Here is a 17,215-nt window from a genome sequence, read left to right on the forward strand (position 1 = left end):
TAATTTCTAGGGGTGCCCACCAATCTTTACAGCACTATGGTGAGGTAAACAGTATTCTTTAACTTCGAGGATATAACTGGTAGACCTGAATAAGTCATCCAAAATATTCTTTTCAGAACCAATAAACACATTTTCAGTGAAACACTCCCCCCTGCTGGTCACCCAGCACAACCAATGGGTTCAGGTTCAAGTGAGAACTGTTTTGATACAGCTACAGCCTAGGGGAGCACTGCCACCTGGGGAGGAATCCAATGCTTGTGCTGAATCAGACTTAATTAACTATAGCTCTTCCATGTCAAGGGTCATTATCTGACCTATCTTACACTGAAAACAGTATTAACAATATGCTTACTATAGTCCTTTAAAAAATGTTCTTTTTTTTTTTTTTACAACACAGTGATTCAACATTTATATACATGATAATTCTAGGTACCAGCTATCACCATACCAAGTTGTTACAATATTTTGACTATATTCCTTATGCTATACATAAAAAATGTTCTTATGATTGAAATATAAACTTTTTAAAAACTTCAAAACAAATGAATGCTACAAATTCCAAAATTACTTCTCAAATTTGCTTTTCTCAAAATCATTTGCTACAATACATTTAGATTCAAGTTCACATCAGTATGCATCTACCTCTATTCAGCATATACTAATTAACCACCTGTTATGTGGAAAGCACTGAAGCAATTAAGTACTGAGGAATCTATTTTGCATATCCCATCATGCACTACAGAACAGACCTTCGAAAGTTTTCCTTACCAGATATTTCAGTAAAATGTTTTAAAAATGTAAGAAATAGGAGACCAATGAATGCAAACAATATGCAAACTAATACACAGCAATTAATTTTGCCCCTTAGTTACAACAAAATAATATGTTTACTGATCTTTTTAAATAGCTCGAGTTTTGCTATTTGTATATTAACTGTTACGGAAGATGAGTAGGTGGCATACCAATTCTGTCTCTGGAAGGTCCCCATATGTCTTCAGTATGAGGCCTAAAATCATAGTCCCAAAAAACTAGCAGAAGATCTGAAAACACCCCACTTCACACCTGCCTTTCCTGTTTTCAGATACAACACAAAATTCCTGCTGTGGTTATTGCTGTTCACCACTGCTAAAGAGATGGTGATGACTTCAAGAGAGCCAGACTCCCAGGGTTTCCACCCCAAGCTCCTCCTATGCCCATTATTAGGTACACTCAAGGAGTTAGTCTATCTCCTATCTTGGTGACCTCATTTTTCTTTCCATAGTCATCCCAACAGCCTCTTTCTGTTTATCCTGTGTTATTCAAGCTCCACGACATTTCTTTTCCCTACCCCTTGCTCCTGAGCCAACTTTGCCCAATTCAAAGTAATTATTCACTAATTCAGGACCTGAGCAAAAACTATTCTCCCACAAAAAAGGAGCAAAACTCCCTCTATCTTCTCTTTCCTTTCAAAAGCCAGGATAGACTCAGAGGAATGCTCCACCCTCATAAATGGCTCCTCAGAATAATCCTGACCCCACCTCCAGGCTCCGTGCCACTCAGATGAAAGGCCTGGTGCAGATGACACAGCAGGGCACTCTCACCGTGCAGCTGGAAGAATTATAATCCTTCTCTGATAATGAACATCCCATCGGTCTCGTACAGCCTGTTCCCTTTTTTATATCATTTTAATCCTCCAGCACAAAATTTAAATGGTAATGGATGTAATGAACCAGTAATTTTATTCAATAAATTATTCTGAGAAACATTCCTATCATCTTACTGAATCAGTGTGCCAATAACAAAATATTGGAAATATAACAGGCATAGCAACAATCACAGTCAAGCTATGTATCAGACTCATTTTCAGAATCTTTATTTACACTGATCTATTTGGAAATGTCTCTTACGGATGGGATCATTTCCATCATTCAGTTCTCTGATATCACCTCCCTGAGTGGCCTTCCCTGATCACACTTCACCTGACCCTGGTCACTCCCCACCCCATTATTCTGTTTTACTTTGCCCATCACACTTTTCTCTGTACCCAAGTAACTTACTTGTTCATTATCTGTCCCTAGCCATTAGAATGTAAGCTCCATAAGACAAGGACCTTTCTAGCTTGTTCATGTATGTATCCCTAGTGCCTTGATCAATGCTGGGCACATAGTACAAGGTAATACCTGTTGAATGAATGGCTAGGTAAGGCTTTAAAATCAATAAGTTCTTGCACAATTGCTATCTGATCTGATCTTCACATCAACTCTGTGAGCCAGGTAATTTAGCAATTAAAGAAACAAAGCAGGGGGTATATTGAAAACCTCTGTATCTTCTGCTCATTGTTGCTGTGAACCTAAAACTGCTCAAAAAATTAAAGTGCATTAGGGGGAAAAAACACTAAAAAAACTCCAAAAGAAACAAAGTTTCAGACAGGTTAAATGACATGTTCAGCTGCACACAGCTAATAACTGGCAGAGCTGACAACCTAAATCTTCTCGACCCCCAGCTCTTAACATGCCACTGACAAGCAGTTATTTTCACCTGGAAAAGTTCAACTTTTCAAAGGGAAAACCACCTTTGATTTATAATGAAAAAGTAACTGCAAAACAGGAGTGGCAGCAGTACTCACCTGTGCAGAGTCCTGCCTGAGCCTGCAGCCTGAGGTGCAGCCCATCCCCGGCCACATACCGCAGCCCCCGGCAGGTGGAAGGGGCAAGCCTGACCTCTGCTGGAAGCCGGGTCTCTGTGCAGCCCTCAGGGGTTTTCACCTGCAGTGAGGACGGCATCACAGAGATATCCATGGGCATACCTCCCGCTTTCGGCTCTCTGGCAATTAAAAATAAAACACACAAAAGTTATTTGTCATTGATGAAAACCATGTGGTGAGAAAAACAAGAATGGCCAGGTTTCTCTATTCCTTTCCCAGAAGGGCCTTAAAGTCACTGTCCCGCACAAAACAGCAGTAAACTGATCATGACGAAAACCGATCTATACTACACTTAGGTCAGGCCAGAGAGTACTTTTCATGTTACAGTGACATATATTTTTTATTTTAATGGTAATGAAGAATTTTTAAAAGTGTACTTTTTTCCATTACTAATAATTCTGATCCTCTCTTCTCTGTCCACATGCTTCCTTCCTACACCCCATCCTGGACTTTCTCAGGGTTGCTCCTGAAGCCATTCTTCTCGCTCAGGCAGCCATTCCATTTCTTAATGCCCCTAATTTCCTCCCACCAATTTTAGCTTCTTAAACTAACACATTTCCTAATCTAATGCTGGTCTGTCATACTTGATGTACTTGTTCTTCAAAATATTTTTTGGCAAGACAATTCAACAAGGCAGCATTACACATCAGCTTACTCATCTTTGCATCTCTTGACATCAGCATGGTTTGTACATTCATCCACTTGCTCAATACATCTATAATGTGCCAGGTACTGGGAATACAGCAATTAACAAGACATTTTTGAGGAAAGGAGGAGAAAAGGTGGTGAAGTAGGAAGGCAAGGCGGAAACCTCCTCCCACATACACACCAAACAAGCAACTACAGCAGAACAACTGACCCTGAAAACGAATGAGCATGCAGAACAGACCGTCGGCCCCTGGGGAAGAGAGAGCACCACACAGAGAAGGGTAAAGTGGCAGGATCCAGGCTGTTCCCCCATCCCAGCCCACAGTGGAAGGGAGAGGAATAGAGCAGGAAAGGGATACGTGCTCAGAACCCTGCCCGCCTGCCCTGGAGGCCTGCTCTGGGAATACGAGTCCATGGTGCATTGGGCTCTGCTGATTAGCAGGGCTGGGTACCAGGGAGAACCGGAGCACCCTGGGAGGCTGAGACTCCTGCCACTTGCGGAGTAGCAGGCATGCACCAGACCCAACACAGAGGTGACAGTTTGAAGACTTATCAGTGGCAGGGGTGCCAGGGGGTGGGGACTTGAAGGAGCTCTCTCAGGATGAGAAAGGACAGGTAGCTGGTGGCTCAACCCCAAGGCACTTCCCTGCAGACCCACCTGCCCACACCCCTGCTTGCGTGCCCAGCCCACTCCCCTCTGCAGCAGTCAGACTTTGCTGCCTGGCAGGTAAAGGGAAGCTTTGCCAGCATTCCCGGTCCTCTCTCATCCCGAATGGGGAGGCGCCTGTGGGAGACAGCTCCAGACACCTCTTCCCCCTCGCTTGAGGCCCAGGCCCTCACAGTGATACCCTGTGTGCCCACCCGCTCTGCTGGCCCAGCAAGGCCACCAGCTCTGCAAAGCAGGAAGAGGGCACCTGCCAAGAACTATCCTGCAGAAGCACCACTGCACGGCCACAACAGGCCTCTGCAGATGGAGATGAGCCCCTGCCAGCAGACAGGCAGAAAGATGGCTCCGTCCATAGCCCGGCAACAGCAACAGTGGATACACTGCAAAGGAGAACCAGCCACTGGGGAACAAAGAGTCTTGAGCTTCGGGGCACCACAGGGTGCGGTCCTCATAAAGCCATTACTCTCTAGACCACAAGGCACAGTGGATCCATCTGACACAAAGGAAGAAACACAGGACCTCAGACAAGACGAGGAGGCAGAGGAATACGTTCCAAACAAAAAAAAAAACAGAACAAGACACCAGAAAGAGGACTAAAGGGAAGGGAGATAACCTATCTTATTGATAAAAATTTCAAAGTAAGAGTCACAAATATGCCCACTGACCTGTGGAAAAGAACTGATGATCTCAGAGAAAGTCAACAAAGAGAAGATCTGAAAAGAAGCCACTCAGAGCTGGAGAATACAGTATCAGAAAGGAAAAATACAATGGAGATTGCTGCAAGTAGAGGAGATAATCAGTGAGATGGAAGTTAGAGAACAGGAACACAGTGAAGCTGAGGAAGGGAGCAAAAGGAATCTCTCCAGATAAGAGGATGCCAGGAAAGCTGTGTGACAACTCCAAACAGGACAGTATTCACAGAATAGGGAACCCAGAAGGAAAAGAGCAAGACGAAGGGGTAGAAAGTCTCTTTGAAGAAGTAATTGTTGAAAACATCCCAATATGGGGAAGGAAAAAGACATCCGAGTCCTGGAAGTACAGACCAACCCCAGCAAAAGGAACCCAGGAAGACAACACCTAGACATATGATCAATAAAATGACAGATTAAGGATAAAGAGAGGGTACTGAAAGTAGCCAGTGTCACAAATTTAGTTATAAGGGTAATCCCATAAGGCTATCACCACATTTCTCACCAGAAACTTTACAGGTCAGAAGGGAGTAGCATGAAATAGTTAATGTATTGATACAGAAGGAACTTCAACCATAATCCTCTACCCAGCAAGATTATCATTCAGAATTGAAGGAAAGAGTAAAAGTTTACCTGACAAACAGAAGTTAAAATAATTCACTGACACTAAACTGGAATTACAGCATGTTAAAGGGACTTCTGTAGATGGAAATGTCAAGCCTAAATATTTATCATCAGTGAAAATAAACCCACAGTAAAGGTAGAAGACCAATTACTTATAAAGCAAGTATGAAGTTAAGAACAAAAGTAGTAAAATTAACTGTATACAAAATCAATCAAGGGGTACAAAAAATGCATATTATGACATGTGTGGGTAAAATTTCATTATTTCCAGAATCTCTCCCCTGGCCTAATGCATCTTCCTATCAATAAGTGTTTCCAAGGGTGGAGAGAAGCAATCCATCTCCATATCAGTAGGTGATTACAAGGGTGGGGTGGCAAGAATATATATAATTGGACTGGAGAAGTTTGGTGGGGTCCCTTTTTTGTGGCTGGGTGGTGACAGACATGGGTGAGCAGAAGTGGACAACTGCTTGTAGGCAATAAATGGTTTCCTCCCTTTGATTTCAGTTTCAAAGGTAATTTGCCCCAGGCTGGGAGAAAGATCCCCCACTACCTCCTGGAGTTACACATCTAATACATTAGTGTGGAGAAGGAAAGCGAATTAAGAACAAGTACTTTTTTACACGGTTTGAAATATATATGAATGAGTGTAGACTGTAATATATTTAGGAACCTATCTATGACTTATGGTAACCACAAGTCTAAAGCCTATAATAGACACACAAAAAATTGAAGAAATCCAATCAGAACACTAAAGAAAACCATCAAATAATGGGAGAAGAGTATAAGAGAGGAAGAAAGGATCAGAGAAGAACTACAAAAACAACCAGAAGACAATTAATAAAATGACAATAAAAAATTAACAGTGGGACTATATCAAACTAAAAAGCTTCTGTACAGCAAAGGACATCACCAACAGAACAAAAAGGCAACCTACAGTATGGGAGAATAAATTTGTGAATGATTTATTTGGCAAGGGGTTAACATCCAAACTATATAAAGAGCTCATACACCTCACCACCAAGAAAACAAATGCCCTGTGTGGGTAAGATCGATATATTTCCAGAATCTCTCCCCTGGCTCTAGTGCATCTCCATATTAATAGGCGTGGAGAAGCAGTCTATCTCCATACCAACAGGAAATTACATGAGCGAGCAAGGGCTTGTCTGGACCAGAGAGGTTGGGTGGAGCTCTCTTCTGCTGCAGCCGGGTCTGGAGAGAGACAGGGTGACTGCTTGTAAGAAACAAATGGTTTTCTTAAACTTTATTTCTCCCTCTGACTGATTTCGTTTTCAAAGGTATTTTGCCCCGGGATTTTCTCCCTGGAGTTACACCTTGATTAAAAAAATGGGTGAAGAACCTGAACCTGAACAGACTTTTTTCTAAAGAAATTCTAAATAAAGGCACATGAAAAGATGCTCCATATCACTAATCATCAAGGAAATATAAATCAAAACCACAATGAGATGCCACCACATATCAGTTAGAATGGTCACTTCCAGAAGACAAGAACTAACAGGTGTTGGTGAGGAGGTGGAGAAAAGAGAGTCTTCCTACACTGTTGATGGGAGTGTAAGTTGGTGCAGCCACACTGTCGAAAGCATGTGAGGGTTTCTCAAACAACTAAAAATAGAAATACCATATGATCCAGTAATTCCATTTCTAGGAATTTACCTGAAGAAAACAAAGTCCCTGATTCAAAAAGATATGTGCACCCACATTATTTACAATAGCTAAGATATGGAAGCAACCTAAGTGTTCATCAATAGATGAATGGATAAAGAAAATGTGGTACATATACAAAACACAGTATTATTGTAACTCCAGGGGGGTAAATCTGGGGGCAAAATACCTTTGAAACCAAAATAAGTCAAAGGGAGAAATAAAGTTTAAGAAACCCATTTATTTCTTACAAGCAGTGATCCTGCATCTCTTTCAACCAGACTGCAGTAGAAGAGAGCTCCGTGCAACCTCTCCAGTCCAGATAAACCCTTGCTCATACATGTAATTACCTACTGATATGGAGGTGGACTACTACTCTCCACCCCTTGGAAACACCTATTGATATGCAGATGCACTCAAGTTAGGTGAGAGATTCTGAAAATATTGCGATTTTACCCACAGACCACCCCTTCAGAAATCTCATCTCACAATCTACATGTTCCCCATCTTCCACAATGGCCCCTGTGTGAGAAAACTGGAGCACTGTAACCAGACTAATAACATAAAGTCATGATAATCTTCAAGATGGAGGATTCAGCTAGGTTCAAAGCCCTATGCAAATTAAGTCCACAGCTCGCCCATTCCACAGGCAGTCAGTAGCTGAACAGGTAGGGAGTTCATAGCAATCATCACATGGCAGCTGAAGCCAGGGGATGCATCCAAGCCACAAGGACTGTACAGGAAAATAACCTTCAAGGCAATAAGATACATGTTTTAATGACACCAGCACAGGCAAAGCTTGTCCATCAGGTAGGATGCATGAGAGTGGTCCTGTATAGGACACTGGCAGGAATGGGTTCTCATCCTGGTCTAGTATACCAGACCTCACCCCCCTCCCTGTGGGAGTTACAGATAGGTCAATATATAGGACTGCGGGAGGTACATGCACTGGCCATACAAAATAAAACTTCCTGTAATATGCTCTTACCTCCCAGAATTTTTGGGTACACTACCGTGACCTTTGGGGGCCACTCTGCCATTACTCCAGGAATACACATGAGGCCAGCTTCCAGGTCTTTTCCCCAAGATACCTGAGTGATCATGAGCCATGCTACCCACAACTCAGTCCACTTGGGGGCTCTTCCCCTCTCCATCCCCCATCCATATTACCTCAGTCTTAGAACGGAAAGCCACAGCCCTCCACTGTGGGGGCTATCCACAATAGGAGCTCTCTGTGTACCAAGCATCTTCAGGTATAGGGGCTTTTCCCTCCTTATAAGGACTCTCAGCTATCAATGGCTCATAAGCAAGTTCTTCCTGCTTTCTACTGGTATAGGTCACTGACACCATTAAGCCTTGGAGTTCTCCACTTAAGGGGCTCAAAGAGAGGCTCTACGCTGCTGTAAATATGCACCCCACTTGGCCAGTGCAGGTGTCTGTGCTGCGCCACTGCAAGGTCTTTAGGTCTAGTCTTGCACCCACCGCACGATGAGATAGGTGGTTATTACCTTGATCAGAGCTGTTCCAGCAATGGGCTCCATAGCCAGCTAGGCATGGTACACAGCAGCCAGCTGATTCTCTATGAAGGTGTACCGGACCTCTGCTCCTTTCCATAGTTGTGACAAGAATCCAATGGGTTGGCCTGTCAGTTCAAGCCACTGTCAAAGATTGATGGGGCATCAGTAACCATCTTTGGTTACATGAACATTTAGCTCACAGGGCCTTGATGAGTCCATTTCAAGGCCTGTACAGCCTTGACTGCCCACTGGGCAGCAATAAAAACAGCTGCACATGTCTCATCCCAGTCCCACCTGATGTCCTTTATTTTTTTTATTTTTTATTTTTTATTAAGGTATGATTGATTTACACTCTTATGAAGGTTTCACATGAAAAAACAATGTGGTTACTACATTTACCCATATTATCAAGTCCCACCCATACCCCAATGCAGTCACTGTCCATCAGGGCAGCAAGTTGCCAGAGATCCACTATGTCCCTTCTCTCATACACTGTTCTCCGCATGATCCCCCACACCATGTGTACTAAACATAATACCCCTCAGTCCCCTTCTCCCTCCAACCCCACCCGCCCTCCCACAACCCTCCCCTTTGGTAACCACTAGTTCATTCTTGGAGTCTCTGAGTCTGCTGCCATTTTGTTCTTTCAGTTTTGCTTCATTGTTATACTCCACAAATGAGGGAAATCATTTGGCATTTGTCTTTCTCCGCCTGGCTTATTTCACTGAGAATAATGTCCTCCAGCTCCATCCATGTTGTTGCAAATGGCAGGATTTGTTTCTTATGGCTGAATAATATTCCATTGTATATGTGTACCACATCTTCTTTACCCATTCATCTACAGATGGACACTCAGGTTGCTTCCATATCTTGGCTATTGTAAAAAGTGCTGTGATGAACATAGGGGTGCATATCTCTTTTTGAATCTGAGAAGTTGTATTCTTTGGGTATATTCCAAGAAGTGGGATTCCGGGGTCACATGGTATTTCTATTTTTAGTTTTTTGAGAAACCTCCATATTGTTTTCCATAATGGTTGAACTAGCTTACAATCCTACCAGCAGTGTAGGAGGGTTCCTGTTTCTCTGCATCCTCGCCAACATTTGTTGTTCTTAGTCTTTTCGATGCTGGCCATCCTTACTGGTGTGAGGTGATATCTCTTTGTGGTTTTAATTTGCATTTCCCTGATGATTAGTGATGTGGAGCATCTTTTCATATGCCTGTTGGCCATCTGAATTTCTTCCTTGGAGAACCATCTCTTCATATCCTCTGCCCATTTGTTAATCAGGTTATTTGCTTTTTGGGTATTGAGGTGTGTAAGTTCTTTATATATTTTGGATGTTAACCCCTTGTCGGATGTCATTTACAAATATATTCTCCCATACTGTAGGATGCATTTTTGTTTTGTTGATGATATCCTTTGCTGTACAAAAACTTTTTAGTTTGATGTAGTCCCATGAGTTCATTTTTGGTTTTCTTTCCCTTTCTCGAGGAGATGGGTTCAGGAAGAAGTTACTCATGCTTATATTCAGGAGATATTTGCCTATGTTGTCTTCTAAGAGATTTATGGTTTCATGACTTACATGCAAGTCTTTAATGCATTTTGAGTTTGCTTTTGTTTATGGGGTTAAACAATAATCCAGTTTCATTCTCTTGCATGTAGCTGTCCAGTTTTGCCAACACCAGCTGTTGAAGAGGTTGTCATTTCTCTATTGTATGTCCATGGCTCCTTTATCGTATATTAATTGACCAGATACAGTTGGGTTTCTATCAGGGCTCTCTAGTCTGTTCCATTTGTGCCAGTACCAAATTGTCTTGATCACTGTGGCTTTGTAGTAGAGCTTGAAGTTGGGGAGCATAATTCACCCTGCTTTACTCTTCCTTCTCAGGATTGCTTTGGCTATTCGAGGTCTTTTGTGATTCCATATGAATTTTAGGATGATTTTCTCTAGTTGGTTGAAGAAAGGTGTTGGTATTTTGATAGGAATTGCATTGAATCTATAGATTGCTTTAGGCAGGATGGCCATTTTGACAATATTAATTCTTTCTATCCATGAGCATGGGATGTGTTTCCATTTACTGGTATCTTCTTTAATTTCTCTCCTGAGTGTCTTATAGTTTTCAGAGTATAGGTCTTTCATTTCCTTGGTTAGGTTTATTCCTAGATATTTTATTCTCTTTGATGCAACTGTGAATGGAATTGTTTTCCTGATTTCTCTCTCTGCTAGTTCATTGTTAGTGTATAGGAATGCCACAGATTTCTGTGTATTTTGTATCCTGCAACTTTGCTGAATTCAGATATTAGATCTAGTAGTTTTGGAGTGGATTCTTTAGGGTTTTTATGTACAATATCATGTTATCTGCAAACAGGGACAGTTTAATTCTTCCTTGCCAATCTGGATGCCTTTTATTTCTTTGTGTTGTCTGATTGCCATGGCTAGGACCTCCAGTATTATGGTGAATAGATGTGGGGAGAGTGGGCATCCTTGTCTTGTTCCTGATCTTAAAGGAAAAGCTTTCATCTTCTCACTGTTAAGTATGATGTTAGCTTTGGGTTTGTCATATATGGCCTTTATTATATTGAGGTACTCGCCCTCTACACCCATTTTGTTGAGAGTTTTTTTTATTATGAATGGATGTTGAATTTTGTCAAATGCTTTTTCAGCATCTACGGAGAAGATTATGTGGTTTTTGTCCTTTTTGTTTATGTGGTGGATGGTGTTGATGGGTTTTTGAATGTTGTACCATCCTTGCATCCCTCGCATAAATCCAACTTGATCATGATGGATGATCTTTTTGATGTATTTTTGAATTTGGTTTGCTAATATTTTGTTGAATATTTTTGCATCTATGTTCATCAGGGATATTGGTCTGTAATTTTCTTTTCTGGTGGTGTCTTTGCCTGGTTTTGGTATTAGAGTGATGCTGGCCTCACAGAATGAGTTTGGAAGTGTTCCTTCCTCTTCTATTTTTTGTAAAAGTTTAAGGAGAATGGGTATTAGGTCTTCACTAAATGTTTGATAAAATTCAACGGTGAAGCCATCTGGTCCAGGGATTTTGTTCTTAGGTAGGTTTTTGATTACCAGTTCAATTTCGTTGCTGGTAATTGGTCTGTTCAGATTTTCTGTTTCTTCCTTGGTCAGCCTTGGAAGGTTGTATTTTTCTAGAAAGTTGTCCATTTTTTCTAGGTTATCCAGTTTGTTAGTATATAATTTTTCATAGTATTCTCTAATAATTCTTTCTACTTCTGTGGTGTCTGTAGTGATTTTTCCTTTCTCATTTCTGATTGTGTTTATGTGTGTAGACTCTTTTTGTCTTGATAAGTCTGGCTAGGGGTTTATCTATTTGGTTTATTTTCTCAAAGAACCAGCTCTTGCTTTCATTGATTCTTTCTATTGTTTTATTCTTCTCAATTTTATTTATTTCTGCTCTAATCTTTGTTATGTCCCTCCTTCTACTGACTTTGGGCTTCATTTGTTGTTCTTTTTCTAGTTTCATTAATTGTGAGTTTAGACTGCTTATATGGGATTGTTCTTCTTTCTTCAGGTAGGACTGTATTGCAATATACTTTCCTCTTAGCACAGCCTTGGCTGCGTCCCACAGATTTTGCATTGTTCAATTACTGTTGTCATTTGTCTCCATATATTGCTTGATTTCTTCTTTTATTTGGTCATTGATCCATTGGTTATTTAGGAGCATGTTGTGAAGCCTCCTTGTGTTTGTGGGATTTTTTGTTTTCTTTGTGTAATTTATTTCTAGTTTCATAGCTTTGTGATCTGAGAAACTGGTTGGTACAATTTCAATATTTTGAATTTACTGAAGCTCTTTTTGTGGTCTAGTATATGATCTATTCTTGAAAATGTTCCATGTGCACTTCAGAAGAATGTGTATTCTGTTGCTTTTGGGTGTAGAGTTCTGTAGATGTCTGTTAGGTCCATCTGTTCTATTGTGTTGTTCAGTGCCTCTGTGTCCTTACTTATTTTCTGTTTGGTTCATCTGTCTTTCAGAGTGAGTGGAGTGTTGAAGTCTCCTAGAATGAATGCATTGCATTCTATTTCCTCTTTTAATTCTGTTAGTATTTGTTTCAGATATGTGGGTGCTCTTGTATTGGGAGCATAGATATTTATAACGGTTACATCTTCTTGTTGGATTGACCCCTTTATCATTATGTAATGTCCTTCTTTGTCTCTTGTTGCTTTCTGTGTTTCAAAATCTATTTTGTCTGACACAAGTATTGCAACTCCTGCTTTTTTCTCTCTGTTAGTTGCATGAAATATCTTTTTCCATCCCTTCACTTTTAGTCTGTGTATGTCTTTGGGCTTAAAGTGAGTCTCTTGTAGGCAGGATATAGATGTGTCTTGTTTTTTTATCCATTCAGTGACTCTATGTCTTTTGATTGGTGCATTCCCTCCATTTACATTTAGGATGATTATCAATAGGTATGTACTTATTGCCATTGCAGGCTTTAGATTTGTGGTTACCAAAGGTTCAAGGTTAATTTCCTTACTATCTAAGAGTCTAACTTAACTCACTTAATATGCTGTTACAAACACAATGAGAAGGTTCTTTTCTTTTTCTCCTCCTTTTTCTTCCTCCTCCATTCTTTATATATTAGGTATCATATCCTGTATTCTTTGTCTATCCCTTGATTGACTTTGGGGATAGTTAATTTAATTTTGCATTTACTTAGTAATTAGCTGTTCTACTTTCTTTACTGTGGTTTTATTCCCTCTGGTGACAGCTATTAAACCTTAGGAACACTTCCATCTGTAGCAGTCCCTCCAAAATAGACTGTAGAGATGGTTTGTGGGAGGTAAATTCTCTCAGCTTTTGATTATCTGGAAATTGTTTAATCCTTCCTTCAAATTTAAATAATAATCTTGCCAGATAAAGTAATCTTGGTTCCAGGCCCTTCTGCTTCATTGCATTAAATACATCATGCCACTCCCTTCTGCTGAGAAGTCTGATGTTAGCCTGATGGGCTTTCCTTTGTATTTGATCTTACCTCTTTCTCTGGCTGCTTTTAGTAGTCTGTCCTTATCCTTGATCTTTGCCAATTTTATTACTATATGTCTTGGTGTTGTCTTCTTTGGGTCCCTTGTGTTGGGAGATCTGTGCATCTCCATGGCCTCAGAGACTATCTCTTTCCCCATACTGGGGAAGTTTTCAGCAACTACCTCCTTAAAGACACTTTCTATCCCTTTCTCCCTCTTCTTCTTCTGGTATCCCTATAATGCGAATATTGTTCTGCTTGGATTGGTCACAGTTCTCTCAATATTCTTTCATTCTTAGAGATCCTTTTTTCTCTCTGTGCCTCAGCTTCTTTGTATTCCTCTTCTCTAGTTTCTATTTCATTTATCATCTCCTCCACTATATCCAACCTGATTTTACTACCCTCCATCATGCTCTTCAGTGATTGGATATCCGATCTGAATTCATTCCTGAGTTCTTGGATATCTTTCCGTACCTCCATTAGCATGTTGATGATTTTTATTTTGAACTCCCTTTCAGGAAGAGTCATAAGGTCCATGTCATTTAAATCTTTCTCCAGAGTTACATTAATTTTACTCTGGACCAGGTTCCTTTGGCATTTCATATTTGTATATGGCACCCTCTAGTGTCTAGAAGCTCTACACTGTAGCTGTTTAGCCCCTGAAGCAATGTCAGGGGTTTCAGGGGAGCGGTATTGGTGCCTGGGAGGAGGAAAGAGCTGTTCCCCATTTACAGCTGCTGTGCCTGTCTCCACTGCCTTAACCAGTGGGCCGAGCACACAAGTATAAGCTTTTGTCCCAGAGTAGCCAGATATGGATCCCTGCTTTCCACAAGTGGCTGGAATCTCAGTCTCTCCAGGAATTCTACCTCTATTAACTTTCCAACCCAGTAGTTATGTGAGTATCATGAAAGCACTATGAAATGTAGGTTTGTGCTCCCAGAGCAGATCTCCAGAGCTAGGTATTCAGCAGTCCCAGGCCTTCCACTCCCTCCCTGCTCCATTTCTCTTCCTTCTGCTGGTGAGGTGGGGTGGGGGAAGGGCTTGGGTCCTGCCTGGTACATTACCCTGTTCCGTGAGGTCTGCTCTTTTCTCCAGGTGTATGCAGTCTGTCGCCATCCTCTTTCCTGTTGCTCTCTCAGGATTAGTTGTGCCAACTATATTTTCTAATTGTATACAGTTTTAGGAGGAAGCCTCTGTCTCTACTCTCATGCCACCATCTTTCCACCTGATGTCCTTTCATACCAAGTGGTATAAGGGCTTCAGAATTTGTGCCAAGTGTGAGATAAACAGTCTCCAGTAGCCCGAAAGATCCCCAAACTCTTGTTAATACTGCCACAGAGGTAGAGGTAGGGAAAGTCTGGACATTGTCAATGACTGCATCAGTAATAACTTCAGTTTTACCAGACCAGACAACCTCCATGAGTTTTACAGATAAACCAGGTCCCTGAACTTTGGTGCTGTTCACAGCGAATCCTTTCTCCTGTAGATGTTGCAGCAGTCTAGGAACTGCCCCTTTTAAATCTGCAAGAGAATCAGACGTGAGCATATCATCAATGCAGTGATACAGCTGCACCATTTGCAGTTTCGTTCATGTGGCCAAGTCCTGGGTACAAGTCTGTGAAAAATGGTATAACTATGGAGGTATCCCTGTGGAAGGACAGTGGATGTCCACTGCCGGCCTTCCCACATAAAGGCAAACTGTTCCTGACTTTCCTGTGCTACGTCAATAGAGAAGAAAGCATTAGCAAGGTCCACAACATAATGATACGTCCCCAGTTCACGACTTAGTGTGTCCATAAGGGCTGCTACTGAGGGCACAGCAGTGTGCAAAGGGGGTGTAACTTTATTCAATTCCCTACAGTCCACAGTCATATGTGAGGAGCCATCGGGCTTTTTCACTGGCCACATTGGGGAATTAAAAGGACTACGAGTGGGCTTTATGATGCCCACCTTCTCCAACTCCTGCAGAGTTTCTCCAATTTCCTTGTGTCCCACAGGTTACTCATACTGCTTAGTATTTGTCACTTGCCTAGGTACAGCCAGAGGTACAGATGGGTGTTTAGCATGCCCCCTCAATACTGTCTTTACCCCACACACCCTCAGTCTGAACTCGCAGTGGTCTGTAATCCAGGCCCTGCAGGATATTGACCCCCAAAATATATTCAGGGATGGGTGAAATATACACAGTATACTCCTTTGGGGGTAAACATCCCCAATGGAATTTGGGCTTTCTTCACTCTAATTGCCTTACCCCCATAGCCATCTATCATAGGAGGGATCTCAGGAGAACGCTCAGGGAAGCCATAAATCAGACAACACTCAGCTCCTGTGTCCACCAGCACCAGGAAACATTGTACATTCACAGGGGACCAATGAATTGCTAATTCTACATGTGGCCTCTGGTCCCCACTGCATCCCCCAAGGTGGGGGCCTTGACCCTCCCCTCAGTCAAACCGCGATGCCAAACTGTCATCCTGTGGGGGTGAGGACCCAGGCAGAGCCTGAGAACTGTCCTCCAGGAAGTCTTGCAGGGACACAGGCCAGACATGGGGCTTTGCCTCCAACTTCTGTGTCCTGGACCTCAGCAGCTGGAGCTGCTGCTCTGGCTTTAATTGGTGCCACAGTTCTAACAAGATCCTACTGGGCTGCCATCAAGTTTTTCTTTCACTACCCTGGCCTTTATCAAATCAACCCACATATGGGTCCTTGAGACCTTCACGGGGCTCTTTGCACCTCTCCTTTCAGTTGTAGCCTGTACTTTCTTTCGTGCTCTTTTTTCAACCTCCCACAGATCTGCTAAAGTATGAGTAGCCTCACTTATGGGCTGCCCTATGTGGAGGGCAAGAACAGTCACTAGGAACCCAAAGAGAGACAGGAGAGCTGTATGGAGCACCAGATTTCTCATTCCTAGATTTCTCATCCAATGAACAAGTCCTCATTGGGGCCCTGGGGGTCCATATTACTGATGATATTTTTCATGCCCAGCTCCTGTAACACCTGCTGGAGCTCTGCATACGTTTTCCAGCTAGTGAGTAAGTATAGTAAAACACTCTGATTAGGCCAAACTGCCTTGAGGCCTGTCAGCCAATCTAGAAGCACCCAATTCCCTGAGGTGTAATGGGCACTTTGCAACCGCTGCCAGAGAGAAGGGTGAATTGTCAGAGAAGCCAGTCTATTCATTTCAGAACCCAACATAACAATGTTTTCCACCCCCATATACCAGAGACGCAAAAGCTACTTAAGCAGAGGTTCTGATGGCTTCTGCCAATACCGGATGCTCATGACCACCAGCTCATCCTAGGTATAGGGGCAAAGCATGGAGTGGTCCACAACCTGGGGGGTGCTCCTCCCTGAGGAGCCTGTGGTGTTGTGTTTTGACTTTCTTAATTACAACCAGGTGGGCCTTTAATACAGGAGGGTCTGGTGCCTCAGGTGGGGGCCTCAGCAACAGATCAGCCCTTGGCCCCACCCCTCATGTCTCCCAACACCTCCTCCACTATCTCTGGGGCTGAAGGCACTGCTTTTTCCAGCCCCTCCTCCACGACAGACTCTCCTGCTGCCTTGCCCCTTGCTGCTGCTAAGCAATCTTCCAGGAGCATGACCATCTTCTCAATAACTCTCTTCCTTAAGGGCATCCCATAGATCATCACCCAGCTTCTCCAAGCAATGCTGAACTCTCTCTCTCCTCGATAACCCTCTCTCTCTCTCATCAATACTTTCCACTATCTCAACTA

General features: G+C 42.3%; 1 protein-coding gene across 6 annotated transcripts in view; it reads right to left on the minus strand.

Annotated features, from left to right (window-relative positions):
- Positions 1 to 17,215, minus strand: part of LOC118918299 (E3 ubiquitin-protein ligase E3D-like) — a 46,930-nt gene that overhangs the window by 17,871 nt on the left and 11,844 nt on the right. For all 6 annotated transcript variants that reach the window (XM_057489331.1, XM_057489332.1, XM_057489327.1 and 3 more), the window contains exon 2: positions 2,606 to 2,802. In XM_057489331.1, coding sequence (XP_057345314.1) covers positions 2,606 to 2,802 — 197 coding nt within the window. The remainder of the gene's footprint in view (positions 1 to 2,605; positions 2,803 to 17,215) is intronic.

The sequence above is a fragment of the Manis pentadactyla genome, chromosome 12 (assembly GCF_030020395.1).
Source record: "Manis pentadactyla isolate mManPen7 chromosome 12, mManPen7.hap1, whole genome shotgun sequence".
Lineage (NCBI taxonomy): Eukaryota > Metazoa > Chordata > Mammalia > Pholidota > Manidae > Manis > Manis pentadactyla.